This window comes from Aythya ferina (assembly GCF_964211825.1).
Source record: "Aythya ferina genome assembly, chromosome: 17".
NCBI classification, from domain to species: domain Eukaryota; kingdom Metazoa; phylum Chordata; class Aves; order Anseriformes; family Anatidae; genus Aythya; species Aythya ferina.
Window position 1 is genome coordinate 4,288,015 of NC_140316.1, and position 24,829 is coordinate 4,312,843.

The 24,829-nt window shown below is 45.3% G+C and overlaps 1 protein-coding gene across 22 annotated transcripts in view; it reads left to right on the plus strand.

Moving 5' to 3' along the window:
• FBRSL1 (fibrosin like 1) overlaps window positions 1-24,829 on the plus strand; it is a 515,953-nt gene that overhangs the window by 228,780 nt on the left and 262,344 nt on the right. For 17 of the 22 annotated variants that reach the window (XM_084538835.1, XM_084538855.1, XM_084538854.1 and 14 more), the window contains one exon: window positions 6,806-6,841. The exons of the other annotated variants lie outside the window; for them this stretch is intronic. In XM_084538835.1, coding sequence (XP_084394961.1) covers window positions 6,806-6,841 — 36 coding nt within the window. The remainder of the gene's footprint in view (window positions 1-6,805; window positions 6,842-24,829) is intronic. 22 annotated transcript variants of the gene reach the window in all.

Genomic DNA, 24,829 nt, shown 5'->3' on the forward strand with positions numbered 1-24,829 from the left:
CTTTTAGGAAATGCAGAGATTTCCCTCTCTCTAAATGTTCTTTGATAAGTGTTTAGCATATTGTATAGACTAGATATAAAATTCTCTCTTTGGTAGATGAATACAAAATAATTTCTGTGATTTCTGATTCAAACAGTTCACTGTGATCTGCCTTTCTTTGTGTGCCATCACAGTTCCTATCTCCCCCTTCCCTCCTACTTTCTGTACCACGCTTTCACTCCTGGGGCAGGGGGATTAAAGCAGCGGCAGTGTACAAAGCCGCAGGTCCATTACGTGTGCCTAAGGCTGAAGTACCTTGCCAGGAGCATGATCAAAAGAGCCTCAGAAGTGAGAATTGGACCACAGTTGCACCACAGGTCCACGTTTATCCACTTTACAAACTGTGAGACGTGTGGGATGCCTGGTCTCAGCTCTAGGCAGGGCGCAGCACAACAGAAGAACTCAGTAAGGGATGCTACTGAGGGTGGTGCCCTGGAGGAGTTTTTCAGAAGGCCTGGGATAGCAAAATGTTGTCTGCAAACTCTCTGGGGCAGATCCTGTCCATTGCTTCCTAGATGTAACGTGCTAGAACCTGATCCCTCGTCAGAAGAGTGGCATAAGCAATCTAGAGCTTGGTGAAATACAGAATAGTTTTAAGACTCCTCATCAAGCCATGAGTCTCGGGAAACTGGTTTGAATATACACATAAGGACTATGAAACCTTTCAAGTCACTTTCTTCTGGAAGAAAAAATTAATGTCCCTACAGCGTGCTATCTGCTTTTATCTTTGTGTCCCACAAAATGCTGAATGCTCGCATTCCACTGCAGCAGAAATTACGAGCAAAGTTATAACAACTTGCGTGAAGCTCTGGGTGGTAGAGCATAGCTTGGAAGAAAATCTGGAGGAGGCTTTGGGAATTTGGTCCACAGGGCGATGGTTTGAATGGGAGCAGTACTTGCAGACATCGTGTGCATTCACTGAATGAATCGCAGAATGGTTGGAAGGAACCCCTAAAGGTCATCCGCTCTGACCCCCATTCGAAAGGGTGAAGTCTTTTCATACTGCTCCTGGCTGAGTGACTGTGTGCAGAGATGGCTTGCGTGCTTCTGGTCAGCGGCCGTTTTTCTTCTGTTCTCTGTGGCCATCAGCTCCAGAAATCTGAGTTTCCCCTTCTGGGTGGAAGCTGGTTTGGGTTCTGTAGCTTATCAAGCCAGTTACAGATGTTTAGAGCTTGTGTAGTTTGATATCTTACTGAACGGTTTTTGCAGTATTTCCAGGGGGAATAACGCCCCTTTGTTTATCCAACATAATAAAATAAGTGAGTTACGGAAGGAACGCATTCAAGTTTTGCGTGACATCCAAAATCATTCATCATGCATTGTGGTTATCTTGTCAGGGCCTGGTTTCTAATCCAAGGGAACATCAGATGCATTCTGTGACCTTTGCCAAGTCAATTGCACTCATTGTATTAACAGACAGGGGTGTGACTATAGAAATAAATTGCGTTAAGAGTCTTCTTGTTAAGGTCTGGGATATCTTCTGTCCTTGGCTCTTTTTTCCCTCCTCCCCACTTACCCTTCTCATCTCAAGGCAGGCAGGTTTTGTAAGAGACATGCCTGGAAAGGCAGTACTGGATTTCTCCAGTACTCAAAGCTGACCTGTTATTCTGTTGTTAAATGTTCTGTAAGTGGCCAAGTGGACCAGTAAACATACGTGCTTCCTCGTGTCTGAGTCCAGTCTGATCACCCAACTGGGGTAATTGAGAAATAGTGGAAGACAGATACAGCTAAGGTGAGTTTTCATCCTGAACAAATATTATAAAATGTAATTTCCCATCTTATTATATGTTCTTTCCATATTACTAATTATAATGCTAGCCAAACAAATCAGGCACATGGTATATGATGAGTCCGGGCCTGTGATTGAGCAAGGAAAAATTAGTTGCAAAATGGGAGTCAGGAAATATGTTTCAGTTCCCTCCTCTGCTGAAGACTCCTTGGGTAACACTGGACACGTCTAAGTCTTTCTCTGCCTCGTTTTTCACACTGACATGGGGATGATAATAATAACAGTGCTAGGAGGCTCTTTTGGGGGCTGTCCTTTGTCCAAATGAATAGCTATTTGCCCAAAACAGCTATTTCAACAGCTGAGATTGTAGAGTTGCTCAATGTATTCTTGGTGTCAGCCAACACAAGTGGCACATATCAGAAAAGCTGAAATGAACTCCTGACATTTCTGGAATATGCTAATTTAGGTCTTCTAGCCAGAGAAGAAGGAATTGAATACCAAAAAGCAGAGAGCTGATTTTGTGGTCACGCTGCCATCACCTGCTTTTTATCTAATCCCTCTATGGTTAGTTCATATATCAAGGATGTAAAAGATCCAAGTTAAAGTCTCTCCAACCCACTGAGAGTGTGGAATTGGCTCAAGGTGTCCTGTTACCTTGATGTTACTGGATTTTAAAGCCCTTCTAACCATCTTTCCAGTTCAATAAATAACCCAGTGGCTTTAAGAAACTGAACGGAGAGCATCTTGATTTGTTCTGCATCATGTGAGCAGTGGAAGGCCACGCTTTTGTTTATACAAGGGAAATAACTCTTCCCATCAATTTAATAGACAATCTTGGGAAACTTCCTGAAGGTTATTGGTGAGATTTTTGTCATGATTTTCTTTTCTAAATTGCAATCATGGTGTTGATAACGAATAAAGGAAGAGATCTTTTAAATAAAATTGCAGTGCAACTCAAACTCTCAAGGACGTTGCGGGGATAGTTGAGTTTTTCAGCAGTGGGATTTTGTCTTTGCTGCCAGAAAGGTGTATTTTTTTACAGCCAGTGTAATTAACATGAGAGCTATCCCAGGGTAGAAATAATTCACTCTGTGACATAACTGAAATGTCTTGTCTGTGCTGTCTGGTTTTGTTTTTAACCTTGGGCTTAAAAGGAACCAAAAATCTTTAGCTGTAAAAGAGCACATCATCTGCAAAATATTATAAGCCATTTATCTTTATGCACAAATGCCATCTAGCACTGTAGTTCCACTTATGCGTCATTAAATGCACAGACCACACTCATTTTGCCCCTAACTAGGAACAGTCTCCCTTAGAAACTCGGGGCATTCCCGACAGCACTGAAAGAGCCTCGGGAGTCACGAAAGCCAGAGCTCCAGCCAGGCACCGAGGGCCCTGCCCTCCCCCCGGCCCCCTCATCCCCAGCCTCTCGGCGCTGAGTTTTGGAGATGTGAGGGTGTTTGGAAATGTGAGATATGGTGGCTCGTCCTGCAGGCAGTTAGCATCGTGTCCCCACCTGGCCCTGTCCTGTAATTGCCTCTTCGGCTGCGTATCTCCTGCCCGTGGTGCTTTCCTCCAAACGGTTTGGGGTGGCCAGAGCCGAGCCTTTGGTGGTGCCATGGTTAAAGCAGTGAGAGATGGCTTGGGCTGGGGTTTTGGTCACGGGTGAACCAAAGCTACCTGTTAGTGCTGGTCAGTGCGGCACTAGCACGTGCGTTTAGCTGGGTACTCTGATGACCATATCTTGCTGTTCGACGTGCTTTTAGAGGAGGGAAAAAATGACCAGAATAGCAAATGAACTATTTTGAGAGCAAGGACTTTATGATAATGCTCTGGAAAAGTGTCCCTATCCTGTAGGTGAGAGCCTCTGCATAAGGCATTGCAGCTGAAGGCTTGCTCCGGTTACTGCTCCTGCCAGACAAGCACTCATTCAGCACCAAAGGAGGTTGCTTGAAGTTTGGGTAGATGCCAAGTTAAACTTCCACTAAGATTTCTTATATTTGCAGCCACTATTGATTACTTTCCTCATTATTTGATGTGGATATTGAGACATATGGATTGAACTAGTTTTATATCAACCCCAAAAGATATTCTCCTTAGGAACATCTATCACAGTTGCATGCAAACTGTTCTGCTCTGGCTCTCCTGGCTGCTGCTAGTTGGGGCTCTGAAGGTTTCTCCATGTGGCAGTTTGCTATGGAGTCTCCCAAAGAGCCCACAGTGTTCCTCATCAACCGAGAGCGCAATAGCGGTCTGTTAGATGTGCAGAAGCGTGCATGCAGACAGCTCTGGAGAGCGTGGGGCATGGCTGTGCATAAACCTAATTGTTGGAAAGGATTCTGCAAGTGAGATCCAAAGCATTCACCAGTTACTAACTTTATACATGCAATAAAAATTCTGAGGGGAGAAAAAAAACTTCTTCCCCCTGATTTCCAGGAAATTTAATGTTATAACTTGTAAAGGAGAAAGAAGTGCTTAGAAGTGAAAAATGCCAGTGTAAATTGCCATTCAGTTTTAATTACTTCTGATGTAACGCTGTATTCAGCCTTTGTTTATTCTTTCTACTCAGTGGTTTAAATCAGTGGTCTGCAGATTCCTGGGGTTCTTGGACAGCTTGGGATGCCTGAAAGTTATCTAAGAAAAGCAGGTCGTTGTTAGCTTGTTTGAACTTGTCATCCAAGGGTCTGCTCCATCCCTGGAAAATTCTTTGGAGGGTCCACAAGTCTCCAAGATTGAAAATAACTGTGTTAAAGTGAGACTGCTTGGAGGGGCTGTTTCCCTAGAGGGAAGCTTTTAACGAAACCTCCTGTTTCTGTTTTTGGTTATTATTTCCAATTTGCTAGACTTTGCTGATCTTTGTTAAAACCAACTTGAGTGAGGGGAAGAAGGGGAAACGCTGTCTTTTCTCCTTTCCTCCTCCCATCTCTCAGAGCAGGTAATTCACCCCCTCCTCATTTCTGTGTGCACTTTAGGTGAACTGCCTGCTCGAGCTATCACAAGTGTCAGAACAGGTAATTGTATTCAGCTGTTCAGTGTACTTATGTAGATAGCAGGATATTGGTATTAACCTTTTTTCTATACAAGGCTGAATCCCATGAGTGTTTGTTTTGTTAATGTATTTAGGAGGAGGGATAGGTTCTTCTTAGTTTCTCAAAAAGAAATAAATGCTACTGCCCTTCATTTCACCAGTCTTATTTCTGGGCAGTTTACATTAAAGAGGTTTATAAATATCTCCCTATCTTTTTCCAGCATTTGGAGGCAGAGGCCAAAGCAATGTGTAATATGCAAAAGGCTGAAAGTTAAACCCTGGGAGCGCTTTGTTGCTGCCATCTCAGACTGGCCTGTGAGAGCTGCCCTTTTCCTACAGAGCAGAGATGCTGGGGCTGCAGCAGGACCGTGGTGTGGGCGCTGCGTGCCAGGCCAGGGGATGGGCATTGGTGCCCAGTCCCACATCAGCTGCAGACGTGTGGACGCACAGCTTGCCTTCCTCCAGGCACGCTGCTCCCCGTGCCAGGCAGGCAGGCTGGGGGTAAGGCTGCTGGGAGCCCCAGTCCTCCACACTCACCTGGTTGTAGGGCATTGCTGTTGTCTCTTCTGCACCTCAGAAACATCTCTGCATGGGCGCTTGGCTGGCAGAGTACTTCTCTGGTGCCTGGGGCAGTTACAGGGCGGGTAGCACAGGCTGAGGGACGGAAGAATTGAGTCCTCTGCTGAGTGCAGGAGTCTGGAAAGGTTTCTGGATGTATTTGGGTTATCTTCTGATCAAAAGGCTTGAAAATGGTAGTTGAGAGGCTCTGTTATCTTAGTGGGGGAAAATTGCAAGTGTTTGCAGTAGTCCACGGTCTGTGTTAATCAATCTTTTGGGGGTACTGTGCTGTTCTGGTGATTTAGTAACATGGCAACACCTGGCGCTGCTGCAAAGACAAACAATCCTGGAGACCAGCCTGCAGTGTTCCAGTACTTTTGTTTAGGCTTTGGTACCCACTAGCACATCAGTCTTGGAAATGGGGCTGCTAAGGCTCCCTGAGTCCTGTTTAATAAAGTCACGTAGCAAGGGCATCGTGATTGTAAATCACACTTGGAAATCGGCCTGCAGAGTGTGGGTCATGTGCTGCAGCTCCCCCCTTGTCATATGCCACCGCTGTTCCAGGCTCTTTTCTACTTTCCAAAAAGAAGGCACAGAGCAGCAGCTGCGGATAGAGGTGGAATTCATTTAGCTGCTTTGAGAAAGCCACTGCCAGCGAAAAACAGTGGCTCAACAGTCTTGGGTTGTAGCGAGGGGAAAGAGATCCAAGTGACTGGAGATGGTATAATAAAAAGGAAAAGAACCAAATGATTTGGCAGCCTGTGAAAGAGGTAAGGATGTGGTAGAGAAAGGAGCAGGAGGAGCTGGAATGAAGAGCAGAAGTAAACAATATAATTTAACTTATTCAAAAGGGACAGAATGCTTATTAAAGCTCTGAGAGATGATAAATTAGTGCCTTGGTGCCATTGTTGTCTCAGATAGAGTTGTCATATGGTAATACTGCAGCGATGAAGGCAGGAGGCTCATGAATTCCTAGGAGGGGAGTGGAAAGTGGGGTATGTGGTTACACGATGGAGAGTTGGTGAGGGAAATGTGCAGCCTGCTTCAGGAGAGCACCCTTGTGCCTGCGTGCTGTTCCGTGGAAGCTGCCATTACGTGCTGAAGAGGGCCAGTTGAAAACACATACTTCAGTGCATCCTTGAGTCTGTGTTTCTATGAAGATGTATCCCACTCTGAGAGCTTTTACCTTAGTTGGAAGGCGCTGTCGAAGCTCTGCTGTAGTTTATGAAACCCTTGTCTGAAATAGCCCTGGAGCCCTCACCTGGAAATGCTCTTTTGCTGTTACTCCTGTGGCAGCACTCAGAATGTCAGAAGATAATTTGAGGCGCTCTGGTGGTGAAGTTTTCCCCTAAGGAATACTGGGCTGGGGGAGGGAATCTCAAAATGATCTTATCTTACATTACACAGAATCTCTTGCATTACTTACTGTGGCATATTGTTTCCTCCCACAGAGTTCTGCTCAATCGCTTTCAGGAAGAGGCTACTCCGTAAGTCATTTTACAGCTAATTCTTTCACTTCTGTTGATGTTGATTGCAGAGGTTTACATTACCTATTGCATATCCACTGACACGAAAGAAATGCAGAACGTAAAAAATAGGCTTAGAGAAGAGGCCTGTCATGCACGTGGCAAGGGACTGCTCTGACGTGAGAGAGCGTTGGGAGTCTGGGGGCTCCCTGAGTTTAATTTTATGCCTACAGGGAGGGGTTTGGGGTTGTTTTATCGTGCATTTGTGCTAGATAGCCATCTCCTGAGAATTACAAGATGTGAGAGGGGAGAGTTTTCAACACCGGTGGGAGATGTTTCCCTCCTCTCCTCTCCCGCTCAGCCCTGCATAGGTTGTCATTTGTGCATTAAATACAGAAATCAAAGAGAAAATTACTGCACTTTAAGAAGAATTGTGACCCTCACCAGTCTGAACAAAAAGTCAATACTCTCTTGTTTACAAGCTCTGAGTTACAAGACATTGTAGCAGAAAAAATCCCTTGTTTTCAGAGGACGGTGTTGCTGGTCCCAGGTATAAGTGCTATAGGGCTGGTGCTGCAGGGCCAGGACGTATCTGCATACGTATACAGTGCAGTAGTGATGCTGAATTGGCTGTTTCTGTTTTCTTGTACCTTATTTGTGTGTACAACAATGACATTTCCTCACATAGAGATGGTATAGTTATTTGTTTATTTGGGTACCTTTGCTGCTCAGTGGTCCAAAAAGGCAGGCATGTAGGTGTTAGTGCATGTATTAACAAAGAAATAGGAGAGGGTCTGAGTGGCTTAGCAATGCCAACATGAAAATTCCTGGAATCACACTATATCTGCCTCCCATAACCAGTGTCTGGTATGTAGCTAGCCGTTATGGTATCCTGGTTGTTCAGCCAATAAATCATGTATTCCCTCATTACTAGTGCAAATGCTGTAGGTAAAGGTGTTTGCTAATCTTGTATGCAAATCTGAATGAGAACATCTACGTGCAGTTAACAATTCCTGCCCACACTTATTGACAGTAATTGCTTTTTTCATGACCTTTGCCATGATAAAATTTTGTCTTCTAGACACATGGTCTAAAACTCTTATCAACAGCTATAGCTGTTCACTTTCCATCGATCAAAATGGGTAAATTTTATCCTTTAGGAAGCTGATGAGAAAACTGCTACACAATTTTTCGTGACAATCACATGAATTATTTTCTTTAAATAATTTGTTTGGAAATGTTTGATGGAACCCGTGAGGTCCTACCTGGTGCTGTGTGCCCAGAGAATGAATTAATTGCTAGGCAGTTCACAATTTATATTCTGATTTTATAGCAACACTGTTGCATGCTATCATATGTATTATCAGAAAGACATAATACAAAGCTAGGCACATTTAAATCACAAATGCTTTAAAAAATAACACATGACTTGAAAAGTCGTATGGTATTATGAATGTTGTCACAAATTTTTAGACAGTAATGACACGTGTCTCCTAAGTATCCTTCTGTGAAAAGCTTTCCAGCATCCCAGGTGAGTATCGTTACTTAATTCACAGAGCAATGAGGAACATTTGCTCTCGTACAGGGATTTAAATCTGTATTTGCAGACCAGTTGAGTGCTCCTCCCCCTGTATGTGAACAGCTGGATCCACCTAAGCTTCTAAAGGCAGATGCTGTATCTTCTTTTTGTCTGTGAAATGTCATGCATGCCTGTGGCACCACATGAATAATAATGAATCATCTTCACAGATTTCATGACTGAGGGCATGGTTGGGGAATGAAACAGTTTCCCACTGGCTATAACATAGGTTTCAAAATCTTAATGGAAAAAGGCCGAAGAGTTCTTTTTAGAGTCTCTAGGCCAGTAAATCACAGGACTGTTTTCCACCATCACTGAATGTTAAGAAATTTGCTTCTGTCTCTCAGATAAATTATTTTGAGAAGATTTCTAGCTCCTTCTCTGTGCATATTTGGGGACAAGTTTCTTGTATTTAGCCAACCCATAACCTGTCAAGGGAGGTAAGAGCTTTCTGCATGCCAAGGCAGTATTTTGAGATCATGAGCACTGTGAGCTGGGGTTGCTTTTCCTTTTGGGTTGTCATTTTCCCTATTAAATTGCCTTCTGCCTCACCAACTACCAGCTGTTGAGGCTGACCGTTTCCCTTAAGACTCCGATGCTGCTCCAAATTGATTCAGCATAAGGCAGACACTATCACTTCCAGCACTGCCAGACCTCGCTGGCCCAGACCTGTGCTGGAAGCTGATTCTCCCAGGTGGCAGAGATGTTCAAACCACCGGTTCAAGAAGACTGGCCCCAAACCAGGGGTTGTCCGTAATATCCTGTAACAGTTTTCATTGTCTCATGAAAGCAGCTGTATATGAAACACTAAGTCAGTATTTTGGCTCTGCCCCTGTTTACATCAAATAGGTTGTTTGCCAGACATGGTGAAAGCACATTAAGAAGTAGTGCTAGCAGGAGGCACGGTGGAGACACCGTGTCTTGTACTTGCCTGATATCCTCCTGATATCTGTGCACGGCTTGTGTCGTTGAAGACTGTCACTTGCAAAATGATGATATATATCGTTACTCTGTGAAGTGCTTGTACCGGGTTTCATAAGCAGCTGTTTAAATACCACAAATTATTTTGTGCGTGTTCATTTTTTAATTAGCTTGCTTCAAATCTGCACACTTCACCATTCGCTTCCTTCAGCTGTCCTTGCAGACCAGGTTGATTTTAGAAACGCTGGTAAATAAATCAGAGGGCATTTTAAGGAAAGAAATGCACGTTTGCAGAAAGAGTACTTAGAACCTGTCGTAGGTCTCTTGTGTGACAAGTCTCAGTCCAAGGTTTCAGCCATCCAGTTGGGCTGCAGAGGGCAAGGCAGGCGAGGCCTGCCTGCGTGCTCAGCACAGGTTGGCACCACCTGCCTCGGCAAGCTGGGGGCCCGGGAGATGAAGTTCAGAAAGTTAAATACAAGGGTCTGCATAATAGCTCCTGAGTGCTGAATATTCCAACAACTTCATTGATTTCAGGCTTCCCACAGAGCCTAAAATAAGGACCATGTTTGCAATAACTGAAATCCCGGTGTCACTGAAGTTAACAAAGACCTCTGGTTAACTGCAGCTGCACGTAGGTTTAATTTCTAGATGTGAAAATTGTGGCCTCTAAAGTGGTGCTAACAGCGACTTGGCGTGTAGTTTCAGTCTGTCTGAGGAGGTCACAGGCAAAATTTCTTATAAACAGATTTCCCAAAATAAAGTTTTGAAAGACACATAGTTTGAGATGGGTAACAGGAGACATATCTGTGTCTGTAGTGTTTCTGCAGGCTCCTTATCTCATCAATAGCATGTGATCCATGTCCTTATCTTACTGAACGTATACTTCCGCTGTGCTGAGAAACAGAATGCTAGTTTGTTTATGGAGGTTAATATCTTATTCCCTTTATGACTTGATTGTTACATATATGCGATGAACTACTCTAGCCATTTGTCACACTTCCTGCACACACAAATGAGATTAGTGATTTTAGTCAGACAGGTCTGTCTGTGTGCTCCGAGCAGACAAAACAGATTGTCTTTTTGGTAACAGTATGAGAGGCCTGTCTATCTGAAAATGCACTGATTTGTTGAAAAATAAATGTAAAATTAGAAATTAGCTACATATTGAGGTTTCAGTGTATAGCACTGAAGTTGCCCCGTGGACCATTTTTCAAATTTCTGATAGCTAAGTCAATTGAAGACCTAACATACTTAGAAAGTAGTTACAACAAACATAAAATCAGTACTTACAGTTTGTTATTAATGGCTAAAAAGTTGCAGTTGTTTATAACGTTGGGCTCATCGTATAGACAAACCCAAGCTGCAGTTGAACTTGGCTCAGTTCTACAGAGTACAGTAAAGGAAGGAATCGGGAATATGTGGTAGCTTAAAAAATAAACAAAAAACCTTTTCCAATAAATTATGCAGTTTATTTATAGAACATCTGTGCAGCTGTTCCTCTTCTGAAATGAAAGGGGCTAAAATGCAGGAGTGAATAAACGTGAAAGCATATGGCAAATGGGTAGGCAGTGAACCACCCCGTCAGAGTGTACCTCGGAACAAAAGTGCAGGAGGATGAGATGTCTTTGTTTTGTTTTATTTGTTCTTGAAAGATTCTTATTTTTCATAAAAGCAGTAACGCACACTTGGCAACAGCAGCTGCTGATTTTTATTCTGAGCTTCTGTAAAGTATCAAAGTCTTTGCAGCCCAGTCGAATCCCTGGCAGCTCATCAAATTCTGTTGGTTTTACATCTTTCTTGTTGAGCACCGGAAACCAGCGTCTCCGATAACTCAGACAAGCTCATGGGTGTCAAGAAATTTGCAAAAAGTCCCTGAGGCCTGCAGAGCCAAGCAGGTCATCCAGAGCCAGGTCAGCACTACCTGTACCACACAGCCTGCCTGCTTTCTGTGTTGTGAGGCAGCCCCGGAGCGAGCATCTCTGTGCTTGGAGCACCCCGAGCCCTGCTGCACCGCGTGCCTGTGGCCCAGCCTGCCCTGGCTTCCCAGTTGTTGGAGATGATCTTCGTGGCCTTGCAGGATCCTCCCATTGAATCGTGTGTCTGTTCGGTGTGCTTGGTGGGGCTGTGCAGGGTGCTGTCACCTAACTGAGCTGCCCAGGGCCACCTTTACCCCCTCGGAGCTCTTTAGCTGGTGCCATGGGCACGTGTGCTGGGAGTTGTCGCCTGAGCATGGAGGTGGGCTCTGGTACGGCAGGCGCAGTGGGAAGGAGGACAGGTACGAGAGACAGCAAAGTGCTAGGGAATCACCAGCCTTGAGCTGTTGACTGTTTGCAGTTTCTATACCCTCATATACCCTGTAAAGCTCTTTTCATGGCCTGTTTTAATTTTGTGCCAGCTCAGTGCAGCTCTGTGAAACCCTGAAACAGATGGTCCCCGCTAAGGAGGCTGCTCCCACGCCAGAAACCCCGGGTGCGTGCACAGGCAGGTTCAGCGTTTCGGCATGATGGTTACACAAGCGCGCGGCAGCTCGTGCCAGCAGCGCTCCGCTGGTCCGCCCGGTGCTTCGAGGATGCTCTTGTGCTCTCAGGCTGGGGACCAGAGCGTCAGATTTAGGAAAGCACCTTCAGCGGCTTCTTTTTCATAACAAGCTGAGCTCAACGCCAAGGTGACCGTTACATACCTTGCCACTTCTGTGATTGCCATTGAGAATCTGGCATCCTGAGAGACATCCGTTTCTGCACTAGGATCAGCAAAAGGATTGCACTGAAGCATGTATTGCTTCTGCTTGGGAATTCTTCTGTGGTTCAGCTCGTGGGTGTGGAAATGTGCTCGGTGACCAGAGGCAAACCTGACTTGTAACTAATGGGGTTCCTCCACTTGCTGATCTGTCATACGCTAGTGAAAAATCTCTCCTCTGTAGGTAGGTAAAATTTTGTAGCTGGGCTGGAAAAATCATTGTATTTTAGGACCTTTGATAAATTAGCATTTTTCCTTGCCAAAAATCAATATTGGAAACAGGGCTCTTGTTATGAATCTAAAACTCCTTGAGCTGGAGCCAAAGTTAAATGATAAAAAAAAAAAGTGAATTTAATATGCGTTTCCTACAATAGTGTGCCTGTGGGCTGGCAAAATGAGCAAGATTTTCTGGACAAGATTTATGAATAAAGGAGTAATCATTCCAAAATAAGTATCAATCTTGTTTTGCCATGATGCCAAGTACAAAAAAAAAAAGGACTGTAATTGTCTTTCTCTTCTGGACATGAAGAAGAATGGCAGATATGGTCCCTTCAGGTGGAGCAGTGCTCTATCTTTTTTGAAGACAGGTACTCAGACAGAGAAAGAGAAAAGGGACTGTGATAAAGTGATGTGGTCTGTAGGAGCAATGGCAGCGCAGAGGATGAGAAATAGAAAAATAACAATATATAATGGAAATATAAAGGTTTTTTAAAGGAGGTCTCTCTGTAAGATAGCTAGGATTTTGGAGGGCCAGGAATATAATTGTGGGTGTCAGCCCAAAGCAGTTAACTTCTGCTGCAGTTCTTTGCGTGTGTTCCTAAATAGCCTCACTTCACAAGAACTCTCCCCATGTTTGAGTTCACCCAGACAAGCTGAGCTTACTGAATAAATACTCCAGGCTTGTTTGTTCTGAGCGCCGAGTGCTGTGTGAGATAGGGCCGGGCTGCTGTAAGGCAGCCAAGGAGCTGGCCCCTTGACTCTGGAGTCTCTCCCATAACCCATGAGCTCCAATGCTGTTGAGTAATTAGGGCATATATTATTCCAGATTTGTGGGAGCTCTTGAGGGTTTTTGAAACGTCCTCTGAAAAGCGTAAGCAGAAGTACAAACATAAATGAACTACATACTTCAGCTTTACAAATACTGGAGCCCATAAACATCCTTACAACACATTTTCCTTTAGAAGTTCCCTTTTCTGAAAATCTGTTTCTTTTTAGACGACTTCTGCTTTTAATTAGGATGAAAAGTCCCATAAATTTTCACTCATCTCCTCAGCCATAAATAAGCACAAAGGGCCCTCTCTGGCTAAGTTTGTTTGCCCGAACCAGCAGCGCTGCAGAGGGGCGGCCTCGGAGCTGCCCGAGCACCGCTCCAGCAGCAGCAGCGCCCTTTGTCCCTGCGGCAGCAGCAGCGTGGGGCGATGCTCATTGCCATGAACCCCCCAGCTGCGGGGGAGCCGCAGCCGGCAGACACTGGGAGCCCCTAGGAGCCCCTCGAGGGAAGGGGCAGATGACTTCTGTGTGATTTTTGCCCACATTTTTAATCTTTCCAGCCATTGCTCCCAGCCTGGCTGGGGGCACTGTGGGGGATCCGGTGGCTCATCTGTCTAGAAAGATGCTGTTGTTATACAAATGCAGCCCCGGAAATTCCCTCTGCTTCTCAGCTTTTGGGGTAGGATAACCTCACTGTCACTGGCCTGGCACACTGAAAGGAAGAGTTGTCCAAAATCCATCTTGAATTCAACAGCCTGGAAAGGATTACACCCTTCTGGACAGGAAAGGCAAAGGATTTTGAGAATATGTGGTCTTTATTTCTGGACCTTTTTGATCAAGACTGTCCTGAGGCAGTTGTGTCATATATGAGCTATAGCTTTCCTAGTATACTAGGGCAGGGTATTTGCTTGTCTGAGTGGTTTTCACATCATTATGTGCTCTCCCAACTCTTTCCTTACAAGCCCTTGCCTTGTTTTACCTTTCTTTTCTTTCCATTTACAAAACCATCAAAAAGACAATTAAAACAGGCGGTTGATTAGAATCAGGGCTACTTACCAGATGAGCACAATGAACAGGGGATGAGTGTGGAGCCTCTCGGGGGACAGAGTGTGTTTCTGATTTTCTGTAACTCTCTGTTAGTCCTGGGCAGTGACAACTGGCGATGCTAGGGTGTTGTACCTAGAGAAGGGGTTAAAATAGCCAATTTCTGAGGGCTGTGTGAGCCTGCTGGAGTTTGCTGTGCTGGGTGCTGTGGTGTGTTCCTCGGAGGAAATTCATGTGGCAGGCGAGTTCACGCTTTCTTGTTTTATCTCATATCTCAATATGCCCTTGCAGAAACCTACACCCAAAACCACGGAGTGTAAGAGGAGCAGCAGAGGAAATAACACTGACATTAACTCGCAGTGCTATTGTAGAAATGAGACAAATGGCATGTTTTGTTGACCTTAATAGCAAATGAACAAGAGAGAACAAGGAAAAGGGATTGAGTGAATGAACTTTGTGGATGCTTTTGGCATTAGAGAAAGCTGTCTTCTTCGTGCATTGTAGGATTTAAAATATTTAATTGTGCAGTTCTGTGGAATAACCTTTTGCCCTTGTGCTCAGGGACTGATTTCTAGTATGTCCCCAAATGTTTTTACCTGTGTTGAACGGCGGGGAAATAAGGAGGTCTACAGAGGGTCAGTTATTTGGACTGATGATAAAACTCGCTGCTGTGTATCTGCAGTGCAAGGAGGGTTTCCTGTAGGCTGGTGGTCTTCACTCAATTTCAGCACATGCATTTCTTTCTTGCCGCCTCCTTCTTTTAACTGGGATTTGTTATTAAAGGTTAGAGAGAGATCTTCACCAATGTCAGAAAACAAAGATGCAGCTTTAATTTAACAAAACAACAGATAAAATCCCAAGTCAGATCTCACGCCACAGAACGGTTTTAGTAGCATATTGGAGGTGTGGTGCTGGCTCTGCTGTGAAAACTGCACGTGGGGGAAAATCTGTTGTATACTGCAGGTTGAGGTTTCGCTCTTTCTCACTTCATGTTTCAGCCTGGCTGCAATACACCAGGCTGCTAAGACGTAAATACAGTGGGGAACTTAACTGTGTGTGCAGCAGAAAGGCAGCGCTCCCCCATTTGGGAGGGGTGAAAGAAGAGAGGAATGGCACCGTGCTTGCTCCTGTAGGAAGGACAGGCAGCCAGGGGAGGAGCCCAGGCAGCAGTTAGGCTCCTGCTGCAAGACTCAAATCATTGCTGGAAAGACTGGACTTCTCACCTGCTATACTAGAAGAGGAGCATTCAGATGGAAGCCCTACTCAGCCATGTGAAATGTTTCCTGCACATTGTCAGGGCTTTCACTTCCCATCGCGTTAGCATTGCAGCTTTGCAGTTCCTTGTTGTTGATCCCAGCCCCAGTCGCCGTGACTTGCTGGTGACATTTTAGAAAGTGAAGTAACACCCAGGTGCCCTTTCTCCTTCTTATGGCAAATAAATAAACGAAACCATAGGAGGCTCGATGTAAAACTTGAAGACAGCCAGGGAATGCAGCTCAAGGGGAAAAATGTAGACGAATCCATAGCGTGCAGCCCATGTGTGAGATGAGTCGTGATCGGGTGGGAGACCTTTGCCATGCTGTTTGGTAACTGGAAGGCCAAGTACTCTTCTTTATTGGTAGGCTATTCGTTTGAGCAAACAGCTTTGTGGAGGCAGTGGTGTAATTCAGAAGTCCAGTGGTTGACACACCCGAGGTTGGTCATTATAAGTCTTGTTTTAAAACCTGCTGATGGATGAGACTAATGTCAGGAGAGAAATTTTTAACTTCCAGTTCCAAATACCCGATGTTCAGCTTAGTTGCAGCTGATTGTAACTCTTCTTTCATTTTTCAGCTCATCACAGGTCAGGAACTCAAAGGCACAGAGGCTGAATAGAACTGTTCATCACTCTGAGCCCTGCTTTGTTTTTGTGGGAATTGTCTGCTCCTGTAGCACTTTGTTTCATTACTTTTTTAAAGTTTGGTTTACTAACCTGCTCTTGGAGCAGACACAAGCACCAAAGCTACTTTTTAATTAGCCCTGTGGCCCATCCGGTGTGTGTGCTAACGTCTAGGCTGCACAATGTATTTCCAGTGAAAAGGAGCAGTCTGCCATAGAGTCTTGTAACCTTGAGGTCAGTTTTGAGCTCAAAATTGCTTTTGATTATGGTGTTAGTATGTGTCTCAAAAAAAAAAAAAAAAATCCAGCAAGCACTCGGGGTCCTTACATGGTGCTGCTGAGTTACACGCTCAAATGATATCACATCTCGATTTTAAAGGAATCAACTGTTTTATTTAAGGATTCTTTCTAGATACAGTAATGGACTACTAATTGTGAATATTCAGAGTTTTGCAACCAGAATAGAGGAAAGATTAACACACTGTTACATCATAATGGACACGTCTGCAGTGGTTTCTACAGGAATGTAGCCTGATTCATACCTTGACTGTCTGCATTTTATCTCTGTGTGGTGTGATGGGTAAGATTTGCTCTTTGTGTGCATGAACACTTATGGTCTAGATCTGTAGTATCCTGAGGAATTTTCTGGTCTGATTAATTTGCCACACATTTTTCAGAAAGCGTCATTGCCAGTCTTCAAGAAACATGCTAGGGCTGTGTTGTTGTTAGGTGTTTGCAAACCTCAGTCAATTTTTTTTGGATTGGTACTTTGCTGCCTGTAAATAAAAACAAGTTTGGGGTTTGATTCAGAAGCTGTGGGGTGTGGTTCTTAAGTTTTCTGGGCATGTTTTGGACTTGATGCTGGGACAGTTCCTGGTACCCTTGTAATCAACTAACCCAAACAGGAAGATTTTTGGCCCTATGGTAGCGATCAGAGTGCTGTAGGTGAGGGATGATGCAGCCTGCAGAGAGTATGGTTTTAATTCAGGCAGCATCGCACTCAGACCAGGTAGTAATTACCAAGGGGAAAAAATGGTAGCATCGAGGTGGGTGAAGCATACATCGGTTTTAACAGGTTGATGAACCAGTGCTGTCAACTTCAGTGGTTAACAGCTCTGTTTTGTCACATATCACTTATACTCTACAAAGAGCCAGAGGTAAGCAAGTCAAAACATAATTGTTGCCTGCAGGGTTTCACCCTCCCTCCCATTGCAGAATATGCTTTAACACTACTTTTCTTCAAAACAATTCTTGGTGATTTCCATGTATCATCAGGTCATTGTGATGGCTGTGAGATCTCCAGAAGTGATCTCCTGATGAGTCACCAAAGCCATGTGTGTGCCCTCTCTTTGTGTCCCGGTTAAGAACGCCAAATTAAGCCAGTGGAAGCAATTTCTTGCTGACTTTCGGGCTGACCTTCACACTCCAGGCAACGAACAGCTGAGACATTAAATGCAGTAGGCTACTTCCATTGTAAGGAACCAAAGATTCAGAATTTGTTCTCAGAAAGCACTCATGTTTAAAAGGTTCTTCTCTGTAAGCGTTTTTCATAGCAAGATACAAGCAGGTGTTGACACGAGCGTAGTTGTAAGGCTCGTGATCAAAGTTAGATCAAACCTCCTCTTCCAGCCTGCAGGACAAATTTTCCCCACAGTGTTTGCACCATTCTTCCAAAGCTGCTTAATGGCATCTAGGCCAAGCAGCAGGCTGACTTACGTGGAAAAGGGCTTGAAGCATGAAGATGAGGATATGACAGTGAAGAAGCCTGGGGCCAGTACGCTCTGTGTAACTGGCAGGCGTTGAGCTGGGATGGGTGGAGGGTGGTCACAGATTTGTTTAAAGCATCTTTCCCTCCCCCTCAGCACTTGCTGTTCTCTGAAGAGCCCTGGTTTGCATCACCTCTAATGAGTCAGGGAAGAGGGCAGGAGAGGGTAATGAATGGTCCCTAGAAAAGACAAGCCAGTAATACACGCCACACGATGACCCAGGCAGCCTATTTCACTGCAGCCAGTTTCCTGCCGAAGATTCATTTCGAAGAGATTGTGAGAGCACTCAAGCAGGAAGCTGCAACTTCACCAAACGGTTTCGGTATCAGTGTGTTATCTGTGGTCATTCCCCTCTACAGCTTGCGGCGAGCTTCTGGTTAGCAGAGAAAGACACTTCGAGCTGAGCTGGCATCAGTTCCCACCTACTTAATCAGTTAAGCTGTGAGCCGTGCGGTTAGCTCGAGTCCCCTGGTTGTCTTGTGGATTGCCAGTGACAGGAAGGTGGAGATGCATTGAGTGGTTTAGACAGGAATAGCTTGGTTATCTGATGGTCACCCCAGAGACTGATAAAATTATGTGAGCTCTTTTCTGAGAAGACATCAAAAAAGCAGAAACTGTTGTCTGCAACCACCTGAAGAGTTTACAACGTCAAGGGAAATTTTGCTTATCTTAAAAGCCTCAAAACTGTTAAGCCGTCTTCACCGCTGCAGACCACAGCAGTGCCTCAGACTCTTGATGCACGGGATGAGGCTAAAAGAGCCCCTCACGTGCAAAGCTGTAAATCGTATTGAGGAAATGATAGAGATCAAATCTTCAAAAACTACTTGGGCACTTCAAATTAGAGGTGAACAACTTGAAACAGATGAGAGGAAGCAGTCTTTTCCGAAGGAACAACCCCCATGTTTTTGGAAAACTTGGTCTCTGAGGCTCTCCCATTGCCAGGAGTTTGGGCACGCCAAGCAGCGAGTGACTGCAGAGCGCCGCTGCCTGATGAGCCTGGGGTAGCGAGAAGCCAAAACGGTGGTGGCAGTGACACGGGCTGGAAAAGGTTGGGACAGGGAAGGTGGTCATCTTCTCAGGACCGCTTAGGGCATCTGATTTGTTTTCCTTGTATGTTTGCTGAGCAAACTGCAGGGTTACAATGGACAAGCTTCAGAGAGAGACCTGGGGCTAATGAGGCTTTAAATTAGTACTGTAAACGTGCCCCTGGGCAAGCTGCCGTGAACCTCGGGCAGAGGTACTCACTGCTGCTGCGTGTTGAGGTGCATGGGTGGAGGTGTGCTGCTGAATGGCACATGTTTGTAAGGGCATGCGTCTGTGTACGGGGCATGTAGGATGCTTTTGTCTGCTTGTGCTGCATGGCTCAGAGCCTTTCAGAGGCAACCATAACAATCAGCGCGTTTTTGACTCAAAGCTATTTCCTTTCCTGGTGCAGATTGTCTGGTATGCATAACGTGTTAATTTAACAAAGCAGTTCTTTTGATACCGCTTTAATTTTTTAACAACAGCTCGGAGGCAATGATGTACAGATTATATAGTGTCAGTTTCCCAATTAAAGTTTTACAGGAAAATACTCTGGTTTTGCTTTAAGCATGTGTTGAATTCTTCCTTGCGGCACTTGTGCAAATGAAAACTGTGCTATTGCAAAGCATCCATTTGAAACCTTGAAATATTTATTGCAGCTGCATTGAATACTGAAGCAAGAATCTTCCTGTAGGCTTGTTGATGTCTGTCATACGCATATATTTTGTAATTAAATGTCTGGAAGTGTGTGTATGTGTGTGCGGTTGGGTTCTTGTGCTCTAGGTTTTTGCAGTTTTTGTTGTTGTTGAGCTGCTTTTCCTGAGAGAAATTTTTAACACATCCCTTTTAAGATTTCCTATGAAATCTTAGCCAAAGCAAGACCACATCTTTGAAGTGCAATGTAGTAAAAATGAGGCTTCTGTTAATTGTTGTGCAAAATGTTGAGGAGGTGACGAAACTGCTGCCCATACTTGAATGTCAGGCCTTGTGAAGATCATCCCCGTGGCATAACGAGCCCCTTTGGAGGATGTGGGATGAAGAGCACCTGAAGGGACTAGGAGGATATATTTTATTCTTAAAATATAATATACCTACGGTCTGAATAATGACATATATCTATTATTTTGAATGTTATTTTCCCTTCCCCCTTCTTTCTCCAAGCCCTTTGTCTTAGATTATCTCAGGTCAGCGCCTTCTCCTGTTCCTTGCACCTGGAACCAACAGGCACTGGCCGTGTCCAGCGTTGTCTGCTGCTCTGGGAAAGCCTGCAACGCAGGGGGTGCGACTGTGTGGAGCATCCGCTGAAACTGACAGGGCAAAGCAACGTAGGGCTGGTGTTAGAGGGGACCGGGAGTCATCAGCTCCAGCAGCCACTGGAAAGCTGCAGGAGCAAAGGCCCCGTGGCACCTCCCTCCCTGGTGGCACCTCCCTCCCTGGTGGCACCAGCACCCTGCCCACCCCGAGCAGGGGCACGTCCCAGCTCAGGAGCCTCACCCTCCTGGGAGCTGGGTGAGGACCAGGGCTGACTGCAGTGTCAGATCGCTAACGGAGCTCAGCCTGCAGCCTGCGGTAGCATTGGCTGTTGCCCAGATCTGCAAAGCAACATAAAGATCTTTGCAAATGCATCCAATTCCAGCCATTAATGGGATTTTGAAAGAGGGAAGGTGCAGCTGCTTTTACTGGATAGCGAGCGTGATCTCTGAACCTGCGACAAGCCAGCAGCCGGCGGTGGGGGCTTCAGAGCGTGCTGCACGTCTGAAATGCTCTCTGCTGCCCAAGTGCCAAGGAAACCACCTGCCCGCGCTGAAACCAAATGCTGCAGTCTCATGTGTTTAGCACTTCCCTTGTTTTCTTTCTTTTTCTTTTTTTTTTTTTTTTTGTTTTTATTTCCAGCCGATCTCTTTGGATTAGTCCTACTGCTAGATAATTATGGCTTTCATATTCACATCTTTTTCTCAAGCTTGGCTGCATTATTTTTGGGCATCTATTTAAGACTTTATTATTTTTTAAAACATATTGTGTCCTTATTTGCATATTTGTATTTCAGAACAAACAAACAATGTCTCACAGTACATCTTTGTTCAAGTATTTTTCTTAACAAACAGAACTTTTTCAGGCATGCCAGAATCAGCTTCATTATATAAATCCTATTTATGGATCCTACTTAGAGCATGGAGGGGAGGGATTTAAAGGGGCGATTTCCACAAACGCTTTGTCTGGTGCCCTATGAGAAGGTAGGGTAACAATTATTTAATATTTCAAGGAAAGATAAGAGATTACAGCAGGTCCCTAGGGGAATGGCCTTTCTGTCTTTCTGTCTGTCTTGTCAGTGTCTCTTCTTAACTTTGCTGTGTTGTGTCCTTGATCAGATACTGAAACAGAGACCCAGGACCTAAACAGAAGGGCAGAAGGCCTGGGGAGGTGGCTGGGTCTGCAGGATGACGAGCATCGTATAGAAAGCCTTAGTAGACACTAAGCAAGATGAACACACAAACCTTTCATGTTGCTGCAGTATGATGGGCTCTTGATACATAAATGAAAAAAAAAAAATAGGCATTTATGTGGAAAATAAAAGCCAAGGCATTCATTATCAAAGCCAAAAGAAATTGATTCTGCAGCAGTATTTTGTTCCAGTGACTCTATTTGTATAATGTCCAATGATTGATGTAAAGTTAATCATTTTATCTGAAGGATGTTAGCGCAAGCTGACAATTAGGCTCTGATCGCTGATTGGCTTCACTGGGGTTGGCACAGAGAACAAAAGTAGGGACAGCATAGCCTGTCAGGTCCCACTTCATCCCCAGACTTGGTAGGCTTAAAGTATTTTGGGGGAAGGGAGAACAGCAAATCTGGGGATTTTGGAAAGAGTTTCTATTGATTTCCTCAGCTGAATGATGGCCACTGAGCTGTTGGGTTGGCAGGATTGGTACTATAGCTGCCTTTCAGAAATAAATGCTAAAATCTGAGTATTCTGGCAAATACAAAGGAAATGATTTCTTCAAAAGATTCCAGGAACACTGCTGGGCTGAACGAGAAAAACGGTGGAAGTTGTTTTAGGTGGTGTAGTTTAAATGAAGTATGCGAGTTGAAACATGCATGAAGAGCTATGCAAATGAACTTCAGATGAATCTGGTGGTTAGGAAGAAAGGCTTTGGCGTGTTTTTAACTGAAATGTCCGTGCGTTACCCATCTTGTTGGCCCAAAGTGCTATGACACATTGTGCACCGGTGACTAATGCTTTAAAGTTTCTGTTCAGGTGGTTGGGTCAGCAATCAAAACGGGCTCATTGGGAAGATCAAAGAGGAGGGCAGGTTCTCAAAAGAGAAAGAAAAATTAGAAGGGTAATTTGAAGTTTCACATTAATTTTCTTCATTGCTCTACTGGACAGCCAGGGAAAGTGAGGAGCAGACGATTGCGTGGAGGGGTTGGGTAATGTTGAAATGTGCAGGAACAAAGCTGCAGCAGGTCTGCCTGCCAGCTCTTTGTGTGGGGTGCAGGGGCAGGCAGGATGGATCTCAGAGGCATGGCACAAGGTGTGCAAATGGGTCAGCCTCTGAACAATGCATTTGGCACCAAATGGTTTTATCCAGAGCTTTTGTGGGGCAAGGACTGATTTGTGTTGGTGTTTTTTTTTTTCCAGAATTGTTTTACTCCAGGAGTGGAGTGTGAAAGAAAGATCCTCAATAGGACTAGTTTCTGCTTTGTGTTATGGATGCTTTACACCTGATCTGATCAAAACCTTATCTCTGATCCGTCTTTGCCTTGGGCAAACATCCTTGTGTGTATTCTATTCAGGTAGCTCTTTACTTCGCTGGCCTTGGACAATGAGTGGGGAAACAGTAGGCTTTTTTTCATCTCTGTGACAGCAGTGGAGAGTTGCAGGAATCCCAAGAGAGCCCTGGATGTAGATGGAGAGGGGCTTTGCAGGCTAAAGAGGACCGCAATAGGGCTGTGGCTTGTGGCTTTGCCGAGTGTGGTGTTTTTCACTCAGCAGACCTTCTCAAGTTGATTGATTTTGTCAGAATTTGCTTTAAAAGAAATGAGTTCTTATCAGTGGTAGTGAAACCTAAGGCAAACATGTCATTGAAAATAAGCTTACAATGGCTTGATCAAGATCTCATGAATTGAGGCTTTTAGATATTGAAATGTGTTCAATTGCTGCAAAGCTGGGAGCACATGTAGGAAGGAGACGTAATTAAAGCTGCATTGTGAGGAGACAGATTCAGAGCTTCATGGAGCCTTACTGGTGGCATTTTCTGATTTCAGACTTGCAGTAATATGCTTTTAATAATTTTGTGCTTCAGTCTGGTCAGAACGGGTTGCCCTTTTACCCAGGCCTCCTTCATAATGATAGGTTTGTCTCATATCTCACTTAAGGAGCCTAGCTAGTGGCGTCCAACCTTTAGCTGTTTGAGAACACCCCAAGAGAACCCCCACAAAAGTAGCAGAGCCCTGTACTTTGAGTTTAAGGCCATCTTGACCACAGAACTTGAGTCCCATCAGTGTGCCTCCAGACGCGGTGTCTATCACCATGGGCCTTCCTCCTAACTGCAGCTGGGGTCAGGCTCGGTCGGACACGGGTTGGTCTCTGATGCCTGTTAATTTGCTGGAATGGTGGTGTCATCACACCGCAGTGCGGTGAGAGTTGTAAATGATCCCGTTACTCACGTAGGCTTCATAATTTGGTTGAAAAACTTGCTTTTCAGTGAAACCCGGCCCGAAAGTTAGTGTGTTCATTAGTCACTAAAGGGCCCTACAGAAGTATGAATTGCAGATTATTTTACAGCATGTACTTTTCTGGTTGCTTGCACAAACATAATATAAAACTTGCTTTTATATTCATCTTTAAAGTTTCAGTCTTGAATGCTTATAATTTCGGCATCCTGAATGTTAACCAACAAAGGAAGCGTGGTTTTGTGTTCAAAGGGCAGGACGAGGAGACAGGAGGTCTGCCCTGTATTCCCAGCGCTCCCGTAATCTGGCTCGGCGATCTCGGGCGCGCTGCTCCCTGCGCCTCGGTTAGCTCCGCGCAGGGCGGGGAGACCTCAGGGTGCCTCGGCGGGCACCGGCGGTACGGCTTTCATGGGCACAGCTCTGCTGGTGGAAAGGCAGGGCGGCGTTCGGAGTGCAGGAGCTGAGATGCTGCCCAGCAGGTAACAGCAGCGTTCCCTCCGCGTCTGCCCAGGGCTGGCATCGGCCACGCACATCTTTGTCTTCAATATTACTTTCTCCCTGTTGTATTTCTGTAGTTTGCACACAGAGGCTGGAGGAGACGGATTGCAGAGTCACAGCCCAGACCGATGGTGGTTTGTGACAAAATCCAGCCCGTTCCTCTTGGGTACCCTGCCACACGAGGGTACCCGTCCCTGAAAAGTCACTGCAGCGCCCTGGCACGCCGTGTTCCAGATGGCCTCATCTTAACTCTGAATTTCCCCGGTTTCTTTGCTCCTCCAGGTTTGAGTTAGACAGCTTGATGTTACTTCAGAGCAGCCCTTTTGATGGCTGGAAATGATAATAGCCTGTGTCATCTGCCCTTTAGCCGGCAGGGTTACGCCGCGGCCTTTATTCCCCGGCTCCCCCTCTGCAGCCCGTCCCACAGCGCGCCCGAGCCGCTCGCAGGTGTTCCCGCAGATCTGCCCTCTCACATGCACCGCAAATTAGTAACAGAAGCTAATGGCCCAGCATGCGGCCATCAAAGGGCTGACAATTCCAGCCTTTCCAAAGGGCCCTTTATGTCACAGCCCCCCACGAGACCTGTCCGGCTGAAAAGACTATTTGTCTGTCCCTGTGTGCGGGCCTGCTGCAGCGCTGCGGCCGGCTGCTGGCCTCACGCTGCGCCCCTGACTGTTGCTGCTAGCAACAGATAAAAATCACTGTTAACCACAGCGGGGCCCGCAGCACATCAATCATCCGGCCCAGATAAAGGCCTCGGGCCTTTGGCCCCATCCTTCGGTTGTTTCTAAATAATTTCCAGTGGCTGAGCATGCTATGGTGTAGGCTGGGTAATTCAGTCCAGAAAACTTCATTTCACTAAAAATGCTTTGATTCTTTTTTTTTTTTTTTCCTTTTTTT